The sequence below is a fragment of the Podarcis liolepis genome, assembly GCF_965112155.1.
Source record: "Podarcis liolepis genome assembly, chromosome: 8".
In the NCBI taxonomy this organism is placed as follows: domain Eukaryota; kingdom Metazoa; phylum Chordata; class Lepidosauria; order Squamata; family Lacertidae; genus Podarcis; species Podarcis liolepis.
The window spans coordinates 21,334,603-21,356,586 of NC_139560.1; the positions used below are offsets into that span (position 1 = coordinate 21,334,603).

The 21,984-nt window shown below is 44.0% G+C and overlaps 1 protein-coding gene across 9 annotated transcripts in view; it reads right to left on the reverse strand.

Annotated features, from left to right (window-relative positions):
* Positions 1-21,984, reverse strand: part of OXR1 (oxidation resistance 1) — a 236,097-nt gene that overhangs the window by 57,073 nt on the left and 157,040 nt on the right. The window contains exon 1 of one of the 9 annotated variants that reach the window (XM_083516638.1): positions 6,520-6,556. The exons of the other annotated variants lie outside the window; for them this stretch is intronic. Within the exon in view, the coding sequence (XP_083372764.1) occupies positions 6,520-6,541 (22 nt within the window). The 5' untranslated portion in view covers positions 6,542-6,556. Of the gene's footprint in view, positions 1-6,519; positions 6,557-21,984 lie in introns of those variants that run through there. 9 annotated transcript variants of the gene reach the window in all.

Sequence of the window (21,984 nt, forward strand, 5' to 3'; positions counted from 1 at the left end):
AGGACCAATAGAACTCAAGTTATGCAGAGACCACTACGTGAAATGATATAATATCGGGGGGGGGGGAATGAAGAGGAACCCATTTCAGTTAGTCTTCACTAACACACTTGAAGAACAAGGGCCACATAGTGTTTAAAAGTATCAGTCATGACCCGGTTGTTGGTTTTTTAAAAAAAATAAGCCATCCATTTATTGACTGCCAAACAGGAAAGTTCTAGCCAGTTATGAATCCCAAGTACAGTAGCTGTTTTCCAAAGCCTAAGAAAAAATTCCTTAGCTAGTATAAAAGCTCTGCAGAGACAGGCTGCCTGTGAGTCAGACAGGGCCCATGCTATTGGTACATAACCTAAAATAGCATAAGTAAACATACAGAACTATATTGATTGACATGCTGGGAAGGACACCCATCACATGCCAATTCCAGAGCATAGGTGTTGAAGTTGCACCTGTAGTGTGCATCTGATTCCACAACATATGTCAGGTGAGAAGTGACTTATTCTCCGGTAGTTAATGTTTAGTTGAATTAGGCCTACCTCATATACAACTCTTAAAGGTACAAGAGACGTCACATGGGCTAGAAATTGCAGCACTATGTGCAACTCATCTTCAGTCACATGATGTTTAATAAAACTCAGAATATATTACTGCATTCCTTCTAAACATGCATATAAAAATTCCATTATGCTTTTTTATGTGAACATTTTTTTAAAAAGTGAGATTGCTAATGTACAGAAATCAAGCTCCACTCCTGAAATCTAAACTGAACTTGAATAAATGAATTTTAAGTGTCACAGTATATTTGATTATTTATTTTATGAAAGTATTTACATACCACTATATCATGAAGTATCAGGGCAGTATACAACATTAAAACACCGAACACCTTTAAAAACAATACAGATAATCATTAAACTGACTGGCAAATAAATAAATAAATAACACAGTTTATGCCTGCCAGCATAAAAAGATCTCCCAAGAGTCGCCTGAAAGTCGAAAGTGCCTACTGAATCTCTGCTGGAAGAGTGTTCCATAGCATTGGACTGGAAACATTAAATTCCCAACTTCAAACTGAGGCAATTTGGGCTTCTGTAACACAGGGGGCAATTATTTATTATTATTTATTAAATTTGTATACCACCCTTCATCCGTAGATATCAGGGTGGTTCTTGTATAAAAATGCAAGAGAAAAACACAAAATACATAATAAAAACAAGAACAAAACAGCAACAACCCGATTAACGCCCCCACCCCTCTAATAGTGCTCTTCTGGATTATCTCAGTGATGGAGTTGGGAAAGAAGGGCTCAGGTGGTCCTTAAGGTGTCCTGCACTCAAGTTGTTCAGGGTTTTGAAAATGGACACAAGACCCTTAATCCTGTCTGGGTAGCATATGGACAGCCAGTGCACAGCTGTTTTAGCAGAGATACCACATGTGGTTGGCTGTCTGAGCCACTGCATTCTGCATCAGTTGGGAGCTTTTGGACCTGTCCCAAGGGCAGCTCCACATAGAGTGCATTGTAGTAATCTAGGAACAAGGTTACTAATTCGTGGACCACACTGTCCAAGTAGTCCCAGTCCAGACATGGCTGTAGGCTGCTGTACCAGACTAAAGTGGTAGAAGGCCCTCCTAACCACATAGGTCACTTGGGCATTTTTGTTTAGTTTCCAGGATCCCCCTCCTGCCCCCAAGGCTCGTACCTGTTTCTTTAGAGAGAGCGTATATGAATATATTTCAGTTTATAGCTCAGGGTAAAGAGCTTTCAACAAACGCTGAATCTAGTGATTTTTCATGCACAAGCCTCTTTGGAAAGTATACTTCCATTAGTTTAAAGTCATTCCTTTTGCAAAGGGTTGCTGTGGCATTTCTGTCACAGATCTTGCTGCATTGTTCTTGCAGGCTGAAGGACTGCTTGCACAGCAATAATTAGAATTAGATTCCGGTTTTTGTGTGTAACATTTAATTTCAGTTAACAATCTCAGAAGAGTTTTATGTTTAACATGCATTCAGATTTTACTGTTATCTTATGAAGTCTAATGAGCCTAAAAGCAGAAAAGTCATGCCTGTCAGATGTTATTTCTTAGATAACCAGCTCTCCTGCTCCCTCTGTGTCTTGTATAGGATCTGAGAAATACATGCTATTAAGTTCTCAGTATTTATTTTTGCTTCTAAAACAATTACGTACAGCTTGATCCTGTGCACGTTTATTGAAAACTAGGCCCCATTACATTAGTGGGTCTAACAGTGCACTCCTATACATATTTACAAAGAAGTAAGCCCCATTGAGTTAAATGAGGCTTAGGCCTCCTCAATATTCCCTTTTTATTGCGCATGCATGATTATGTGTGTTCATAATGCTATCGGGGCAGCACACGTGATCCTGCTTTCGATACTGTTTGTGCCTGCAAAAGTTTTGGGGCAGTCACACTACTTCATTTCCAGTCAGTGCTGAAATCCTGTACCTTTTTTATCCCACAAATGTTCTGGTTTAGTTTGGTCCCATGTTCATTGTTCTGTTGCCCCTCTGGACAGCAATAACATGGCAGCAATGGGGGAGAATCACAGAACAAACTAAAGCACAATAAACACACAACTAATGCGCCATTATTGTGTCAAGAACGTGTTGCAGATTATGACCGCAATAAAACGCTAGACATTTCCTACCCTTTATGGTACTGAAAACATCTGCTACTTGAGATGGGCTGCCTTACCATGGCCATATTTCCACAGAGCTCAACTGGGGCTTAACTCCTGGTTAAGTGATCTCACTTGAGGTCTCCTGAAAGTTGATTAAAAACATAAGAACCTTGCTAGATAAGACCAAAGTCCAGCACTGAAGCCTTACAGTGCCACATGCATGATATGAGTGCAACAGTGCGCTCCCCACTTGCGATTCTCAACAGCTTGTATTCAGAGGAAACTGCCTCTAATCCTGGTGGTAGTTAAGGCTGGGCAATATCTGGTTTTCAACACTGTGACATATCACCAGCTGAACATTGCGATATACCTATATATCACGATGTCTGAAATAAGGATGGAGCTATGTAGAGGCATTGGCTGGCTTCACAATTTTTCCTGCACCGTGATTTTTGCCGGTGCCTGCTCTTGTGATTCGCTACCCACTGCATAAGGTAGGGGAGAGCTGAGCTGGCAGAGTTAACAAGAGATGCAGGAATCGAGAGAAGCATTGGCTGGCTTCACAGTTTTTCCACATTGTGATTTTTGCATAGTGCGTGCACACACACACACACACATCATGATCTGCGATATATTGCCAGGTCAAAAATTATGAAACCGATATCACAATATGGACTTCAAACCTGTTTCGGACGATATATCAATAATATCGCCCAGTCCTAATGACAGTACACAATCTCTTCTCTCACTGTAGAAGACATAAATGTTTGAGGCCATTATGACTCTAGCTTGTAGTGTCAGTTTAGTACTGGGGACACCCAAGTTCCTATCACCATAAACCTAATTCTACGTAATGTGCCTCACAGGGTTGTCATGAGGATAAAAGTGGGCTTGGGGAATAATCACCCCAAAAAACAGCAAGATAAAAATGCAATAAATTCCAGCTTTTGTCACCCTCCTTTCTTTGATGTTTGTCTAAAGAATAATGACTTTGCTGTGGCACTTAAATAACTGAATTGATTGCCCATATGATGCCCTGGTACACAGTTGGTGCTTAATTCAGGGTAGGGGCCTCCATGTAATTATGGTATGAAAAGTACCTGGAGCACAGAATTTGAGATTTCCCAGAGTGCCTTGGTAATAAACAAAACACTGTGCACAGCTGAGCAGTATTAAGACACGTGGTCTGTAAAAAATCTTTGAGCCTGGAAACCTGAGAGACAAAGAATGTGTCAAGAGTAATCATACGCTCATTTCTCATAATCGTATGACTAGCCTCGATCTGAATATCAACAACGTGATCTGCAGATTATACACAGCTTGCCTTCAGCCTCTGGAAGTGCTTATTTTTGAAATTTATGCCAATGAACTGTTTCAACAAACGGCAAGCAGCTTTTCTGATAACTCTTTTGCCACATGCAATATTTGCCCATACCAACTTTTGGATCAGCTTGGACATCTAAACTTGCAAGGCTGGTTTTGAAAATATTTTTTGCTGCTTGTTTTCAGTTTGTCAGTAACAATACATTCCCTGTATGTATGGATTGGCATCTAGGCACTAAAATGTGTGTGTGTGATACACTTTTCAGGTAGTTTTCTTCTCATGTACCATACAAATTACTCTTCAATGTTGTCCCTGCTGACTTGGTGTTATCTATAATTAACCACCAACTTCGTTAATATAAAAAACTATAATGCATATACAGTATTATAGACTAATCTAATTAAACCTGCTTCACGTGTCCTGTATTCCACCTTAAGACACTTAACAAAGTACAGAGTTTTGCTCTTAAATCAGTGATGACAGGTGAGGGGCAGCGGTACTGTGCAACACTGCCAAAATGGCACCCCTTAACCTCACTGCCACCCCACTCCTATGAGTGCATCCGGGACAGCTTGACCAGAGTTTTTCAAGCATTGGCAACCTCACAGTTAGATTACTGCAATGGGCTCTATGTGGGGCTTCCCCTGGGGCTGGCCTGCAGGTTGCAGCAGGTGCAGAATGCAGTGGCTAGCTAGCTTGTGAGGACAAACTAGTGGCAGCATATCACACATTAACTGCAGGATTTGCCAATTTGCTACTGGGCCAAGTTCAAGGTGTAGGTACTAAGATATACATCCCTATACAGGGCAGGACAAGGTTACTAGAGACCACCTTATTATCCCTTATACACCCAGTACATAGCTGCAGCAGTGGCAGACTTTGAACACTCAAATTATAGAAGCACTCTGTGTGATGCTAAAATTCAGTGCTCCCACTCCACTCCTCTTGAGCTCTGTTCTACAGCATTGATTTGGTGACCCCTGCAGTGCAGCGCCCAGACTTTTAGGGTGGTTGCGCCACCGTAAAACCACATCTGACTTCAGTCTGCGGGAGATTCTCTTCTGAAAGTTCCACAGATCTCAGAAATGCTGGGTTTGACCTATAAAGTCTCTCAAGTCCACAATCACTCAAGGACTGGTTCTCTCCATATGAACTGACCCAGACCCTATGATCAACTACCCCAGAAGGAGAGTTCATGTACTCCTCCTCTAACACACCACTTGGTTGGAATGCTTATCTTTTCATGAAGATCTGCAGTGTGGGCTGGGCTAGGTAAGGAGCAGATCTCACTTCCAGGGGTGCTGTGGTCTCTCTTCAGCTTTCTCAGAAGGCAACCAGAGCTGCTCTCCCAGGCCCTAGAATGCTTCCCCCCAAGAAACGGCTCCACCAACTTTCAGTGGTGACCGTTGGAATAGGTACCGCAGAATAGGATGAGGATCTGGAGATAAGAGCGATGCTTTTTCAAACTGTTCTGTGGAGCCCAAGAACAAAGGCTCCTCATGTGTTTAGCTGAGCATTCAACGGCTTGGAAAACTTCCTAAACTTGTGCTCATCAGGCTGACTCTTATCCTACAGTGGCAGCCATGAGGAAGTGCTATGTTCAGATGAGTTGGCATGGGGCCTAATAGACCAAGGTCACTGCCCCATGTTAACCAGAACCTTCAGTCATGTGCTAGGATTCCATAGCAGACATTCAGGGGTTAGAAGTTGAAAAACTGGAAAGCAGAATGAGACTTGAGCTCCAATCTGTCATCGGACAGAGTGCTGGATACCCTTCCACAAGTCTCACACATACATTTTGTTTCAACCTCATCTGCAAAACAGAATAATAATCCTGTGCACATATGTTTGGAGACCTATCTCACTGATTTCAATAGGACTTGTGCCAGCAATGGGAAACTTGTAGACTTCTAGATGTTGCTGCACTGCAACTCCCATCATTCATAACCATTGGCTGTGCTGGGGCTGGAGTCCAAATACATCTGGAGGGCCACAGATTGCCCACTGATTTACACCTGAGTAAGTGTGCATAGTGTTACAACCTTAAACATTTGATTAAATACAGTGGTGCCCCGCAAGGTGAATGCCTCGCAAGACGGAAAACCCGCTAGACGAAAGGGTTTTCCGTTTTTGAGCTGCTTCGCAAGACGATTTTCCCTATGGGCTTGCTTTGCAAGACGAAAACGTCTTGCAAGTGTTCTGGTTTTTTTCGCTTCCCCCCCCTTTTTCTAAGCCGCTAAGCCGCTAATAGCCTTTTAGCTGCTAATCCGCTAATCCTTTAATAGCCGCTAAGCCTTTAATAGCCACTAAACCGCTAATAGCGCTAATCCGCTAATAGGGTTGCTTCGCAAGACGAAAAAACCGCTAGACGAAGAGACTCGCAGAACCGATTAATTTCGTCTTGCGAGGCACCACTGTATAAAAAAGTGATCTATGGGTGGTATTCAACTCAGAGTAGACCCACTGAACAGTATGCTCATGCATTTCAGCGGGTCTACTCTTAGTAAGACCTAGCTGACTATCACCCTTAGTTCTGCATTAGAAGCCCAAATTGAACATACCTTTCATTTGTGAGTAGAGCATGTCTTCAGATTGCTGCAGGATCAGAAACAGCAACGGCTGAGTTGGCTTCAGCAGAGGCAGTTCTGCTTTTATAATGGTTCAAGCTCCAAGCTGCAAACGAAGTGCTTCGCTGCTGGGGATTGGCTCTCATTTACGTGAAGTGCTTCGAGGAGTGGGGTGCCTGTTTCCTTCTTAGGAAACAGGCCCTCGCTGCTATAGTGATTCAGTCACCCCACTGGAATGACTCTTAACAGTAGCCACAGGAAATGTGTGGTTATAGAACTAACTGAATTGGTTACAGTTAGTTCTGTAATACACTGGGACAGCATACTCTTTTTGAGGTCTGTTACTGAAACTAAGCAGAAGCAAAACAGACAGTCTTCAGACCATTTTAATCATTCAAGGACACACATCTCAATGTTAGCACTTAAAGGAGGAATAGGGAGCCATTATTCTGGATCTGGGTATGAGGGACAGCATTGTGCTGGGTTCAGATAACCACCCACTGCTTCCACTTTCAGAACTTACTGTGCAATAAGCCCTAGCTTGCCCAGTTGTTAACAGCTGAAACATGCTTGGTTCATCAAGACCGCTACATGTTTTGGATTAGTGTTTTTTTAATGTGGAATTTTATCCTGCTGTTCATATTATTTTGTTGTGTTATATATTTCTGCCCTGGGACCATATGGCAAAGGGTGCATTATCCATTTTATAGATTGTGCTCTAGCTGTTTCCTTTTTGTATGTTCCTTCCTTTCTCTCTAGGAACATTTATCCTCCCCTTTCCAAAAAGCATTCCTGGTGCACTGCACATTGCTTGGGATTTTTTATTTTATTTTATTTTGAGCAAGTGATCTATAAATTAAAATGTATATGTATATTTGTATATTTATATGTTTATCTGCTCTCCTGCCACACACACACAAGACTACAGCAGAGGACACATACGATTAGGAGAGTGGGGGGCAGATTCAGATTTGGACATACCAAGCCAGTTTCTGATTCGTTTTGTCTGTGGCAGGGGAAGGAGCACTAGAGGAACTTTTAAGCAGTGTGCACACTGCTTGTCCGCACTAAACCACAGCTTGTTCTAAACTATGCACCGGGCCAAAGTCTGAAAAGCTAATTCCACAAGCGAATCATGCCGTGATCTCATTGCAAATTAGCTATGTTCAGTTTCTTATTAAAGATACTGGTTCAAATTCAGTCTTGGTTGTAAAGAGCGAGAATCTAATTGAAATCAAACTTGTTTTGCCTTCTTGTGAGCATATTGCTATTTTCCCCAGGGCATTTTTTAATGCAAAATGCAATTGCATCACCATATCAGGCCTCGTCTGCAACACACTACTTATTTAAAATGTTTAAAATACAATTGCTTTGTGCCTCCATTGTCTCTAAATGCAATATATGAGCATCTAAATGCAACAGATATATATTTTTTCAGTCATTTGAAATAACCCAACAAACCTGTTGTTTTCCTTCTCTATAATTTTGCTCATCTAAGCTCCAAACATTAATCTTCCACCAGGCATGAAGAAAGTGTGGTTTACTTGCTTGCACAATTCAAATGGTTAGCAACTGAAAACGATGAGCAACAAGGGACCATGATAATATCTTAGCAAAACACGGTGCTGCCTTACATAGCAAAGTATTTTATAGCTGCTACAATGGGTTCCAGGGGAAAACATATTGGATGTGCTCTCACAAGGGAAGTGGGACACCTGAGACAGAAACAACCATGTGTAGGGAAGACAAGATGATTTAAAGGGATTTGCAAAGCCCTTGTCGGCGTCACAGCAGAAACTTTAAGAGTTCTCCAGATATCAGTCAAAATCTATCTTCCAGTGGATTTTAAGCACACATAATTGACATGATATATGTGAGTTGCTGAGAGATTTAGTGGGGAGGAGTTGAGTAGGAGAGGGTTAATATAGCCAAAAAGGCTGCAAGAAATAGTAGCAAAGATGCGAGGTGAATTTTTTTTATTGGGGAGGAATCCAGTGGATGCATTCTGAATGGCTGGGAAATAACAAGAAGGTGCTGCAGCAGGGCATGCTAGTGATTTTGAAATATATTGTAATGGGTTTAGGGGTTGCTCGTGCGTAAGTTGCCGCCACTCCTGGCTAGGTTACCTGGTTGAACTTTCTGACTGAACAGCCTCCAGCATCGTGACTGTCTCAGTCGCTGGCAGAATCCGTCAGTGGGCGTTTCTTAAACTTCTTCCAGCACAAAAGTTCCTTGACGCCAAGTCTCCTCCTACTCTCTCTGCGCGGAAGTCTTCTGCGCAGGGAGGGTGTGGGCAGTGGAGTACCCGTACTCTCTCCGCTGGTCTCCGGCGAGGAGTCTTGGAGCCTCCTCCCCGATTCCCCCATCTGCCCCCCTTCTCTACTGGTGTTACGCTGATTTCCTTCCCCAGCAGACGGGCTCCCTCTCTCCCTACTGGGACCCTCTCTGCCATCCCTTTGGAGCCTTCCCTCCGCTTCCAGCTCCGATGGCAGTTCCCTGACATATATATTCCATAAAATTTGACTGTAGGAAAAAAACCTCAATGCGGTTTACAAAAGGGATAAGACAATAAAATTATCACTTGTAGAGGCTGGGATGGAGCTGACCTGCATATTTGTGGTGAGGATGGCACCAACAGGTATGGACCTGCCTACTCCATGTGCCTGCTTCTTGGGAGAAAAGTGATGACAAACCTAGACAGCATCTTAAAAAGCAGAGACATCACCTTGCCAACAAAGGTCCGTATGGTTAATGCTATGGTTTTCCCAGTATGGAAGTGAGAGCTGGACCATCAAGAAGGCTGATCGCCGAAGAATTGATGCTTTTGAATTATGGTGCTGGAGGAGACTCTTGAGAGTCCCATGGACTGCAAGAAGATCAAATCGATCCATTCTTAAGGAAATCGGTCCTGAGTGCTCACTGGAAAGAGAGATCGTGAAGCTGAGGCTCCAATACTTTGGCCACCTCATGAGAAGAGAAGACTCCCTGGTAAAGACCCTGATTTTGGGAAAGATTGAAAGTTAGCACAAGGAGAAGGGGACGGCAGAGGACAAGATGGTTGGACAGTGTTCTCAAAGCTACTAACACGAGTTTGACCCAACTGCAGGAGACAGGAGTGTCTAGCATGCTCTGGTCCATGGGGTCACGAAGAGTCGGACACAACTAAACGACTAAACAACAACTCCATGTGTTTACAGAACACATGGAGAAACACTTGTGAAAAGCCATATAACAGTTCACAGTATGCTAGGCATGTTTACCTGGAAATAGTCCTATGGGTTTCAGTGAGAGTTCCACCCCAGTAAGTGTGCTTACCCACCCACTGGAATGATCAGAACAACCTGTATAATGTCCCATTATATGAAGATTGGGCTACAATGCAGCCAAAGTTAGGAGTTGTAGTCTCATTTGTTTTGATGAGATTGATTTTAAGCACACATTTTACTTTCTGTCAAAATCACTGGGATATAAAATGTTGAATCTACAGTTTAGTTCTAAGCAAACTGGTTCATGAACCCGTGGTCTAATTTTTGGTACTCTTAACTTGCCAGCATGTCACACCAGGTCACAGACATTACTAGTAATGAGATAGCTACAGATCTGGGGGATTAACTAATTAATCAGGAAACTGTCACTGACGAGGAGAGCCTCTAGCACTAAATATAAATTGGCTTGTTTTCCTATTCTCTTTTTAAAAATAAATACCCAGAGCACATTGTGAAGTGCCCTCTTTTTGTTTACAATGTAGAAAACTAATGGTGTGAATGTATAATACTACACAGTGAATGTTATGCCTAATGCAGAGTTATGCAAGATTAGGTAGCAGATAATATTAAGATTTCAGAGCCACACTAGAAGAATAAATGTTAAGTGTTTCAAATGACTATATTTTGAGCGACAAGAGGAAACAGAGTTTTGTGGTTGAAGCAGAGAAGGAAGTTAGACATATCTAATGATGGAACAATGTTCTTGTGACCCTGTGCAAAGGACTTATGACCAACATCATTGCTGTTTTAAAAAACCCCCTCAATATTTTGGCTGCACAGCAGTTCCTTCTGCATTGCCAAAGTCTTGAAAAGCTAACTTAATGGATAAAGAATAAGGAGAAAGGGGGAGGAATGTTAAAATTCAGTTATGTGTTTTGGTTTTGGTTTGTTTTTTAAAGCATAGCAAAGATCTTGTTTTTGGAGTAATGAATTGGATGAAAATTAACGCAGAGTTAAGAAAAAGAATGTAAATCAACTGCATGCAGAGTTCTCGTAATATGGGTTAGGTTTATATAAGTAAAATCAAATTCATATCTACATAGATATATACCGTAGATATAAAATAAATTAAAAAACTACAAGCAAAGTATGAGGGGATACCTCAGTCGAAACCAAATAAATAGGTAAGTTTTTTATGTCTAATGTTTTATTGTATTTTTAATATTTTGTTGGAAACCAGTCAGAGTGGCTGGGGAAACCCAGCCAGAGGGGCGGGATATATAAACGATTATTATTATTATTATTATTATTATTATTATTATTATTATTAACGTAAATAAAAGCATCACAAAAAAGGGGAAGCAAATTTGCATAACTGTGTGTGTGTGTGTGGACTTTATTTAAATTTTACACAGGAGAATCCAAGCCAATTAATTTCCCATCCAAATGACGCCAAATAAAATAAAACTTTTAAATCACTCCAAATCAATAGTTCGTCTTCAATTACTTTTCACCTAATTAATTTCAAACTCAGATACTGCTTTAAAATGTACCGTAATCAATTCCTCTTCAGTTAATTACTACCATCCATCAATTATAATTACCCCCCCACACGAGTTAAATTCAAAATAATCTATATAGATACATATATACAGATAGTGTAAAATTCCATTGGCAGGCAGGAGTTTACTATTAGATAAGGTGCCCAGCGGTAATCTGACTCCATGTTGACTTAATAAGCAAGCCATCAGCTCATGGCTGAGATTGAGGGGTATAAGAAATCTCCCCTTTAAATCTAGGTCTTTCAAGGGGTATACGTACTTAGAAATTTATTTGTTTTTCTGCCATGTTATGGATACACTTTGAAGACAAAGCTCTCAACTCTGATAGTGTATATGACTTGATAACGTTTATGGACAAATAACTGCTCACTTGTTCATCTCTCTAATCGTTCTGCTTACTTCAAATCTAATTTCATGCATAGAAACAAAGATGCTTCTTTTAGATTAATTACTTGTTTTGGCACACTAGCGCACACTACATTTTTCAGTATTAATGGAGTCATCTAAATACGAAGGTTTGGATAGGCTTCTGTAACATTACAGAATAATGTTATTCTGGCATAACATAAATTAGTTATCATCTGCTTCCCACTATATTTTACAGAGTAGCTATCAGGCAAAATGTTTCATGTAGGAACAGACAACCTAAGCTCACTGTCAAAATGTATGATGCTTTAAAATTCAACAGCAAAGACCTTGCAGAAGTTAGATCACTCGTTTTCTGATAACATATTAAAGATCAATGATGTATTAAAAATGTAAGCTTATAAGTACGACAGATTCCTTACTGTGCTTTTGGTTTACTAGAAGTCTATAGGAAACTAAAAGTTTTGGAAGAAGCTGTAGTGTCTCTCCCTGGACAGTGCCCCTAAATAAGAAAAATAAAAGGTTAAGGCTGCAATCTTAGGCATGCTTAAGTTCCATTTAAGACAGTGTTCCATTAAGTTTCATTAATGACAACCTTACATCCAAATGAAAATGTATAGGATCCAGGTACATAATTGTTCTTGTTTGTGGCAGTGGATATTATCGCCTGCATTTTATGACCAGTAACTAAATGGCACTGGCAGGGATAAGGGGTGGCAGGCAGTTTTATCTGTAAACATGGATCTACTCTGTAATTTGCAGCCCTGATTTATACCATTGGCCATTTTGTGGCCCTGATAAATATCATTGTCTAGGGCTGCCATGCATCCAGGTTTTCCAGGGAATCGGATGGTCATAATGGCATCCAGGTGGATTTTCACCAAAATCGGCAAAATGTCCGGGAAAACTACGTATGTGAAGGAAAGCTCAACAACTTTGACCCCCCAAAAAAGGTCAACAACTTAGTCCAGGTTTTCAATTTTGGGAATATGGCAACCCTACAGTGTACTACTGAGACGTGGGTGGCGCTGTGGTCTAAACCACTAAGCCCCTTGGGCTTGCCGATCAGAAGGTCAGCGGTTTGAATCCCTGCGACGAGGTGAGCTCCTGTTGCTCGGTCCCAGCTCCTGCCAACCTAGCAGTTTGAAAGCACGCCAGTGCAAGTAGATAAATAGGTACCATTCCGGTGGGAAGGTAAACGGCATTTCCATGCGCTGCTCTGGTTTCACCAGAAGCGGCTTAGTCATGCTGGCCACATGACCCGGAAAAACTGTCTGCAGACAAATGCCGGCTCCCTCAGCCTGTAAAGCGAGATGAGCGCCACAACCCCAGAATCATCTGCGACTGGACTGAACTGTTAGGGGTCCTTTACCTTTACAGTGTACTACTGGTAAGACACCTAGTTTCAAATGCCAACTCTGCCATGAACTCGTAATCTGGGGAACTGGGTTCGCATCTCCGCTCCTCCACATGCAGCTGTTGGGTGACCTTGGGCTAGTGTCACACTTCTCTGAAGTCTCTCAGCCCCACTCACCTCACAGACTGTTTGTTGTGGGGGAGGAAGGGAAAGGAGAATGTTAGCTGCTTTGAGACTCCTTCAAGTAGTGATAAAGTGGGATATCAAATCCAAACTCTTTTTCTTCTTCACTGAGTAATCTTGGGCCAGTCCCCATCTCTCAAATGCAACCCACCTCTCAGAATTATTATGTGCATAAAACAATTTGGTCGTAGCAGAGGTATAAATGTAGTTAATAAATAGCTTGAATGTTAAGAGTTGAGATCAACATGCTTCAGCTAAGCTAAAATTATATCTTAACAAAATTATGTTCTTCCTGTTTGGAAGGGGAAGAGAGATGGCACAGAACAGATGGCACCTAGCAGATGCTTAATATCCGATCAATTTCTGTGTATTTTTGTATTCCATCGTTGTATCTGTATAGTTTTAGTAGCTTGTTTTCCTTCTTTAAAAAACAACTGCATATGAGTGGCAAGCTATAGATTTTAAGAGCTTTCTCCAGACAGTTGTACTAACTTTCTTTGGATTCATAGCCGATGCTGTTTACCTGATGGCTCCACTTCATAAATATGTCTTAAGGTTATGCTAAGGAGCTGAATTTTTGTTCATCAGCTAAAATGTGATTTTGGGGAGCATGGCTGCCTCTTGAACCAAGGAGGCCAAGGGCAGGGAAGCCCTGCAAGACCTAGCAATGGTAGCTGTCATGTTGCCACCATGTCATCATATGATGAACCGGGTCCAGCCAGGAGAAGAAGTCATGTGGACAGACTTGTGGCCTCAGCAGGAAGGACCCAGCATTGCTAGAACTAATCTGCAAGATTACCGTATTTTTCGCCCTATAGGACGCAATTTTTCCCCTCCAAAAATGAAGGGGAAATCTGGGTGCGTCCTATGGTGCGAATGCAGCCTTTGCTGAAGCTTGGAGAGCGAGAGGGGTCGGTGCACACCGACCCCTCTCGCTCTCCAGGCTTCAGGAACACATCCGCAGCCTAGGCAGCCCTACGGGAGGTCCGGCAGGGATGTCTGGGCTGCAGATAGCAGCCTGCCGTCCGGCGGGCGGGGCGCCCTGAAGCAGAGCGCCCCCCGTGCCACGCAGACATCCGCAGCGTGGGGAGCCTTGCAGGAGTTCCCCGCAAGGCTCCCCACGCTGCGGATAGCAGCCTGCCGCCCCGCAGGGGGGGCGCCCTGATGCAGAGCGCCCCTTGCACGGGGCAGACATCGGCCAGCCCCACAAGCTCGGGGGACAGCAGGGAGGCGCAGCGCCGCCATCCCGCTGTTCCTCAACCTGGTTCTGTTTCCCCGACCTGCTTTTGGGGGGGAAATAAAGGGAAAAATTTTTCCTTTATTTCCCCCCCAAAAAACTAGGTGTGTCCTATGGGACGGAGCGTCCTATGGGACGAAAAATACGGTATATAGTCGAACTTTATGCAAATCTTGTCTTTTCAGGTTATGTATTTTCTTAATTTTTTTGGCAATGCATAAAGGGTGGGAAACCAGTGGACCTCCAGATGTTGTGGGACTCTCATCAGCCTCACCCAACAAGACCAATGGTCAAGAATGACTGAAGTTGTAGTGCATCAAAATCTGAAGGGCCAGATGTTCTACCAACATAAGTGGGCACTCTATTCTTCCTCCCACTACCACCCAATAATTTGGCCTAGTCACTGTTTGGATGGAAACCCTCTTAGGAATCCTGTGTGTGTCACCTTGAGCCTCCTGGAGGGAATGTGGGATATAAACAAAATGAGTAAATAAATGCCAGCAAACACTTACTAATAAACCATCTGTACTTTCCAACACAAACGCAAGTGGATAGAAGGACTTTAATTACAGTAAACATTCCACACCCCTTTTCCACAAGCAGAAGCACAGAAGCCTGCAAAACAGGTTTCCACCTCTTGCTGAGCTCTAGATGTTTATATGGGGAAAGGTTGCAAAAAGGTGGGTTTGGAACCTGCAGTCTGAAGGAGAAATAGAGAGAAGACCTATAATGACATACAGCATGAATTGGCATTAAAGGAAGGGGGGAGAGAGGCTGCAAGCAGAACAAGCTTTCTGAAGAAAGCTGACCAAGTCATATCAGATTTACAATAAAACCAACAATCATCTTCATCACACAAGGGAGGTGTTCTCAGTGATGGGCTACCCAGTGTACTAAAACTGCCATCTTTGCAACAGAAGTGCAAAGGTAAACAGAAGTTTTCAGAGGCAGAGGTGCACTAAAATGGAATGCCCCTTCTTTGAAAATATACTGAGACATGCTGACACATGGTCTTATCAGTCTTATCAGGCTGGCAGACCCATGTGTGGTTAAACTGTCCGTTGCACAGGCGGGCGCAGGAAAGGCCTACTTCCTCAATTTAAAAGATGCATGCATCTTTCAAATCAGGGTTCCACTAGGTGCAATGATTTAATGACCTGCCTGTTTCATGCAAAACTCAGATTTGGAAGAAATCTGATTCACAGAGACATACACACTGCAATTGCATTCACAGTTATTTGGGAGCAAGCCCCATTGAACCAAGTAGAATTTGCTTCTGAATAACTATATATAACTGAATACTGAATAACTATATATATAAGATTAGTCAACACTAATCAGGTAGAATTCCTACCTCTTGTGCTGCTATTAGGCTTAGGGAAAGGCTTAATAAAAGGGAAGGTTTAACACTTTCCACTTCCTGCAACACACACAAAAGTTTCTATGAGCCTTGGGAAGGCTGCTCAAGAAAGTACACACAGCCCTGTAATTTGCTGGGTACAATTAAACATGATTAGCATGTGGATTATGCAATGGCTGTTTCAAGTGGCTGCTCTTTATTAATAGACTCTTAAAGAATTATTGCACCATGGTTGTGACTATGCTCTTAAGCAATGGTAGGAGGAGCCTGAAAGTTAAATAAAAAAGTAAGCAGAAACAATTTCAGAATAAGAACATAAGAAAAGCCCAACTAAGTAAGATGAAGTGTACAGCATTCTGTTCCCTAGTGACTCTGATCAATGTGCCCAGGCCTTAGTTCAGTGGTATAGCTGCTATCCTGAAATAGTGGTATAGAAGACAGAAGATGCTACACCAGCTGTAGTCGTATCTGGATCAGGATAATTTTTGGCCACTGTAGTCCATGCATTGGTAACCTTGAGACTAGATTGCTGCAATGCACTCTAGGTATAGCTGCCTTTGGGACGGGTCCAATAGCTCCAACTCATGCAGAATGCAGTGGATGGACTGTTGATGGAGGCAGACAGCCAACAGAATATGGTCTGTCTGCAAAAACATCTACTCTGGCTGCCAATATCTTACTGGGCCAGGCTCAAGAGTCTTTTGTTGATTTACAAAGCCATGCAAAACTGGAATTGAGGATGCCTTAGGGACCATCTGAGCCCTTATATCCCGATCTGATCAAGGAGATTATCAGAAGGAGAGCTGTTAGTTATTTCCCATGTTATAGAGACCTGATTTGCCTCAACCGGAAGTTGGGCATTTGGTGTCATTGGCCCCATGCTGCAGAACACTCTCCCAGCAAAGATTTTGACTTTCAGGAATTTCTTGAAGACTTTTTTTAGGTCAGAGAGGAGAGAAGGGCTCTGTTAGCAGGTTCCAACTCACCAAATTGAAATTAATGCACTTGACAGAGTCTTGTTTAATGCCAGACACACCTTTCTGAATGCAAAAATCCATGTTCCCCTGAGGCGGTCTGCTCCGTTTTGAGATAAGCTTTTCTGACAGTGGAATGGTACAATCTTAAATATGGTAAACTGGTACAGACTGTAAAAATCTGCACATGGTCATTTTATTATTATTATTATTATTATTATTATTATTATTATTATTATTATTATTATTATTATCCTTAACTTTTCTTTATCCCTTTCAAGCAGCAGTCTAACCAGGCAATTTCTTTCTGCACACCACTGCAACATATTTACCAGATGTCAACACAATCTAGTTCCAGTGTTTACAACCTAATTTATGTTTCACTCCTAACACAACGTTATTTTCCTACCTATATGGTAGAAAGTGCCTTATCTCAGCAAGAAACAAGAAATGTACCCACATTTGGCGAAGATCTTGGCTGCAAGGCCTGTCGAGACCTTTGCAAAAGTGGAATCATTTGCCACAACAACTGCATCCTAAAATATACCAGTTATTCATATATATTGCTTCACATTCTTCAGACAACAACCTCTTCTCCTGCCATCACCACCTCTGAGTTCCCCCATATCCAAGAGATTTGCAGTGGAGACAGTATCCCAATTAAAACATGTGAAACAAATGTGTGACTTTCCTCTGAGAAAGTATGTTGGAGGCACGCAACATGGGCAGTGTTTGTTGTTATTATCATTTGTTTACATAGCAGATATAAACGGGCTAGGCATTTTACGGTCCAGCAAATAAAAAAATTGTTGCTCTCAAGCATCTTGCGGATTATACAGTACAAAACGCAATGACCTCAGCATGCTTTATAATTACCTTGAAACCCGTATGTAAGTCCCAGACCACAATGAACCAGCTGAGATTTTCTATCTGGTCTGGTGAACAGCCAGTCCTTTGCCTTGGACACAGGAATCACTTTACTGTTATGGAATTTTTAAGGGCAGAACAGTTTATGGCTGATTACTTAAAACAAGACAGCTAGAGATAAATGAGAGATGGGCCACTCCATCAAGGGATGGTCTCAATTTTTCTCAGGACGGAGAGAATCCAGCCCACCTTGTCTAGGTTTTAAAGCAGGCCTGGGGAACCGTCTTTCCTGTGACAAGCGATTGACCCCCAGAGCAGATGGTAAGCAGAGCCAGAACTGGGCAGAGTTTGCAGCACTGTAGAATTGTGCAGCAATTGTTTACCCAGTGTGGTGTAGTGGTAGATTCGTAATCTGGGGAACTGGGTTCGCTTTCCCACTCCTCCACATGCAGCTGCTGGGTGACCTTGGGCCAGTCACACTTCTTTGAAGTCTCTCAGCCCCACTCACCTCACAGAGTGTTTGCTGTGGGGGAGGAAGGGAAAGGAGATTGTTAGCCGCTTTGAGACTCCTTCGGGTTGTGATAAAGCAGGATATCCAAATCCAAACTCTTCTTCTTCTACCCTTGTGCAAAGAAACTTTCCCCTCTCTCTTCCCTTTGCCTGTGCCCTCCCCATTTCTGCCTTGGAGGGTTGAGGGAACCCCCTAAGACAGATTTAGGGGGCACATGAGGGAAGGAGAGGAGGAGAGGACCCCATTGTGCAAACAGAAATCCCCACACTGATACTTTTGATACTTCACATACTTTTGATACTGTACAATCATCTCTCTCTCCACCCTAAGCTATTTTGCTGCCCAAGGAAAAGATGGGTCCCCTCTCCATTACCCATACAAAACCCCACTGGAGTGGCAGTTGAATCTTAGTTTCTCATTGGGAAGATGGCACAGGAGGGCAAGGGTATCACTAACCCCACTGGCTATATTCTACCCTCCCTGTTGGAGCCAGGATGCGTCAGAATACAATTTGCTGAAAATCGCAAGTGGGGAAAGTGGGCGCCTGGTGAATTTCAAACACTGGTGTGGTGGTGTGATGGCCTGGGACTCGGGTTCGGACTCAGAACCAGAGGAGTTGCAGTCCGCACCGGATCCTTTGCCTCAGGCGGCATCTGAACCAAGTCTGGGCCCTGATTCCGAAGAGCCCCAGTCTGCACAGGTTCCCCTGCAACAAGCACCAGCTGGGCCGAGTCAAGGGCCTGAGCCTGCCCTGGCTCCAGATACGGGGATTACCTCGTTGCCTTCAGCTGGGCCATCGCTTTCAGCTGCTCCACTGGGTCAGGAGAGGGTGAGGTGGCCTCTGGGTCTAGTAACCCACTGGCATCCCCCGAGCTGCAGAGACTCAGGTCTGAGAGAAAGAGAGACCTGAGTACTCACAGGAGGAGTGCTCGCCTTCAGGCGAGACAGGGAGGTGAGTCACCAGGGGATCAGGACTGGCTGTTACCCCGACAAAGATAAAAGGCTGTCGGACCCCGCCCCAGGTTGCGGGAGCAACATTGCTGTTTGTCAGAACTTGCCTGAGAGACCCTCAGAGACCTTGCCTGGTTTTCTGCCTCATGTCCTGCCTTGGCCCTGTCGGACTGACTCCTCGCAGAACCCTTGGATTCAGGACTGGACCTGGACTGTGTTACTCAGGTTACCCCTGGGCCCAGCACAGGTGAGATGGGAAATGCCATGAACTGGACAATGTCCTGAGGGGCAAACAGATATGCCTGTAGGGCTGTATTTGGCTCCCAGGAATGAGTTCCCCCTCCCCTGCATAAAGCCCTAGGGTCCACACCAATTGTTTATGCAAACAGCCTGAGGCCAGTGGGTCTGCCTGCATCCTGCGGCATCCAAGTTCTGGGTTCTGGAACCAAGCTAGCCAGCCCAAACCCCGACTCCTTGCTGCTGATGCAACTCTGTCATAGCACCGTTATGTCTTGAAATAGCATCTTGGTCCCTCAAACCACCAGCACACCTGGATATTCCACAATTGCTGCTGCCAACCCAGCACATGGTCTCCTTATGATGCCACCCACGTGTGTCGTATCATAAAGCCATATGGCAGCTGGAACTGTGGCGCTGGCAGTTACTGGGAAGAGGGAGGCACACAGATGGGTATCCCTGTGAGCATCTATATGCTTCACTGCCTTGCAAATTAAGCCAATCTAGGGCCAATCTGTTGGCGGCACATATGGTACTTGGGGAAGCTGCAGTATGGAATCCTTCAGGTTACTTTTTTATAATTATTTAAAAAAACACACACACATTTTTCTAACAACCGAAGAACTAAAAAAAGGAACTCTCGGCTGGTTATCTCGTGTAGAAAACACTAAGTGTGAAAAAAGCAGCAGCTGGGAACTCTGCAAGGCAGTAATCAAGCAGGAACTGCGGAGAACCCCCTGCTGACTGAGCGACAAGAAGCCCAGGCTAGAATGGGAACTGTCAAAACACACAGAGAGAAAAAGCCATTCGGAAAGCAGCCCAGGCAGGGAAGCAGGGAGGGTGATTAGTGAAATGGCTGGAGCTTCAAAAGAAGAATGGGAAGCGCCATGGAAGTTCTGCAGAAGAAGATGGGAGGAGATGGTAAATGCAGGGGGGGGTAGTTAAGGACAACTTCTGCTAATGCTTTATGGCAGGGGTAGGCAACCTAAGGCCCATGGGCCACAAGCAGCCCATGGGGGTCATTTAACCAGCCAAAGCAGCCCCTAAACCAAGCCACCCGCTCGGCGAGTCCCAGTGCGCTGTGCTAAACTGGTGCAGTGCGGCGCAGGGACTTGCTTCCGCAGTACCGGGAATCACGTCTGCGCATGCTCAGACATCTGTGCAGATGTAGGCGCCGGAAAACATGTCTGCTCAGATCCAGACACCGGAAATCGCAGCCGTGCACGCTCACACATGCGTGCGATCCGGCCCACGGAGGGATCTCCACTGGAGTGAACTGGCCCAAGCAAGGTAAACCTTGCCGACCCTGGCTTTATGGCAAGGATGGAGAACTTTAGACAGCAGGAGACAAATATAGCTCCTGGGCTCTCTATCGAGCCCCTAGGACTCTTCCCAGCCACTCCAGGTCACCTTGCCGGTCATGGTTTGCGCCCTTCTTGAGTGTTTTGGATATGTGTCCTTGACTCTTGACAATGCCCCTTGCTTCACAGGTTAGAGGATAGAGGACATGTGCAAGTGTGTGCAGAAACTTGCCTACTGCATAGAAGTGTCAGTCACGATTTCTGCTCCACTCACTCCTGCACGTGGCCCCCAGAAAAAGTGCCAGGAAGGAAATGGGACCCTTGGGCTGAAACAGGATCCCTACCCCTGCTCTAAGGGAATGGATGTTAGGTTTGGGAGAACAGTGGTGGCTTAAAGGTTATCACAGGAAGCTTCCTTACACTTGACAGATTAGTTGTCCACCTAGTCCAGTATCGTACACTCCGACTGGCAGCATATCTCCAGGGTCTCGGACAGGAAGTCTTTCACATATCCTACTCCAATTTGTTGGCATCCATCTATCTCAGGAGACAATGGAGGAGTGTGCCTTTTGGGCTGCAGTCAAACTGTTAAAAGGTTGCAGCACCTGCTGTGGTTGTAGAGGTCAATAAGGGAGAGACATGTTTTGTTGCAGCTGGGGCAGATGAAGGCATCTGGTGCAAATGCACCATGGTGTTTCTCTTCTCTTTGAGCTCCTCCCAGCTGTCATGCCTCCTTTGGCCACTGCACAACGTGTCTGTCTCCAGGTCCTGCAGTCACCTGCAGTCACACAGCAGGGTTGATGTTGCCAGCCTGCATGTCATGTTTGCAGACATCTTTGTAGTGCAGAGCTGGTCTACCAACGGGCCTGGTGCCTGAAACCAGCATGTCCTTGGGAATCCTGCCATCTTCCATTTTGTGGACATGATCAACCCAGAATAGACCACTGATACAAAAGTGCAAATATGTTGGGAACGTGGGCTTGGGAGAAGACATCTTTGTTTGAGACTCTGTCCTGCCATGCGATGTCCAAAATCTTCCTAATGCAGCACATGCGGAAAGTGTTGAGGCATCGCTCCTGACAATTGTAAGTTGCCCATGACTCACTTCCATAAAGCAATGTGGTCAACACGCAAGTCTGGTAGACCTTCATCTTGGTATTGGACATCAACATCACATTCTCCCATACCCTGTTGGAGAGGCGAGCTGTTGCCATAACTGCCTTTCCAATACTGTACGTTTCTCCAGCTCAGTGTGGCGTTACTCAGCATCGATGGAGAGGTTGCTGGTTATGGTGGAACCCAGGCAGGCAAAACTGTCTACTACCTCAAGTGTGTGGTCATCAGTGC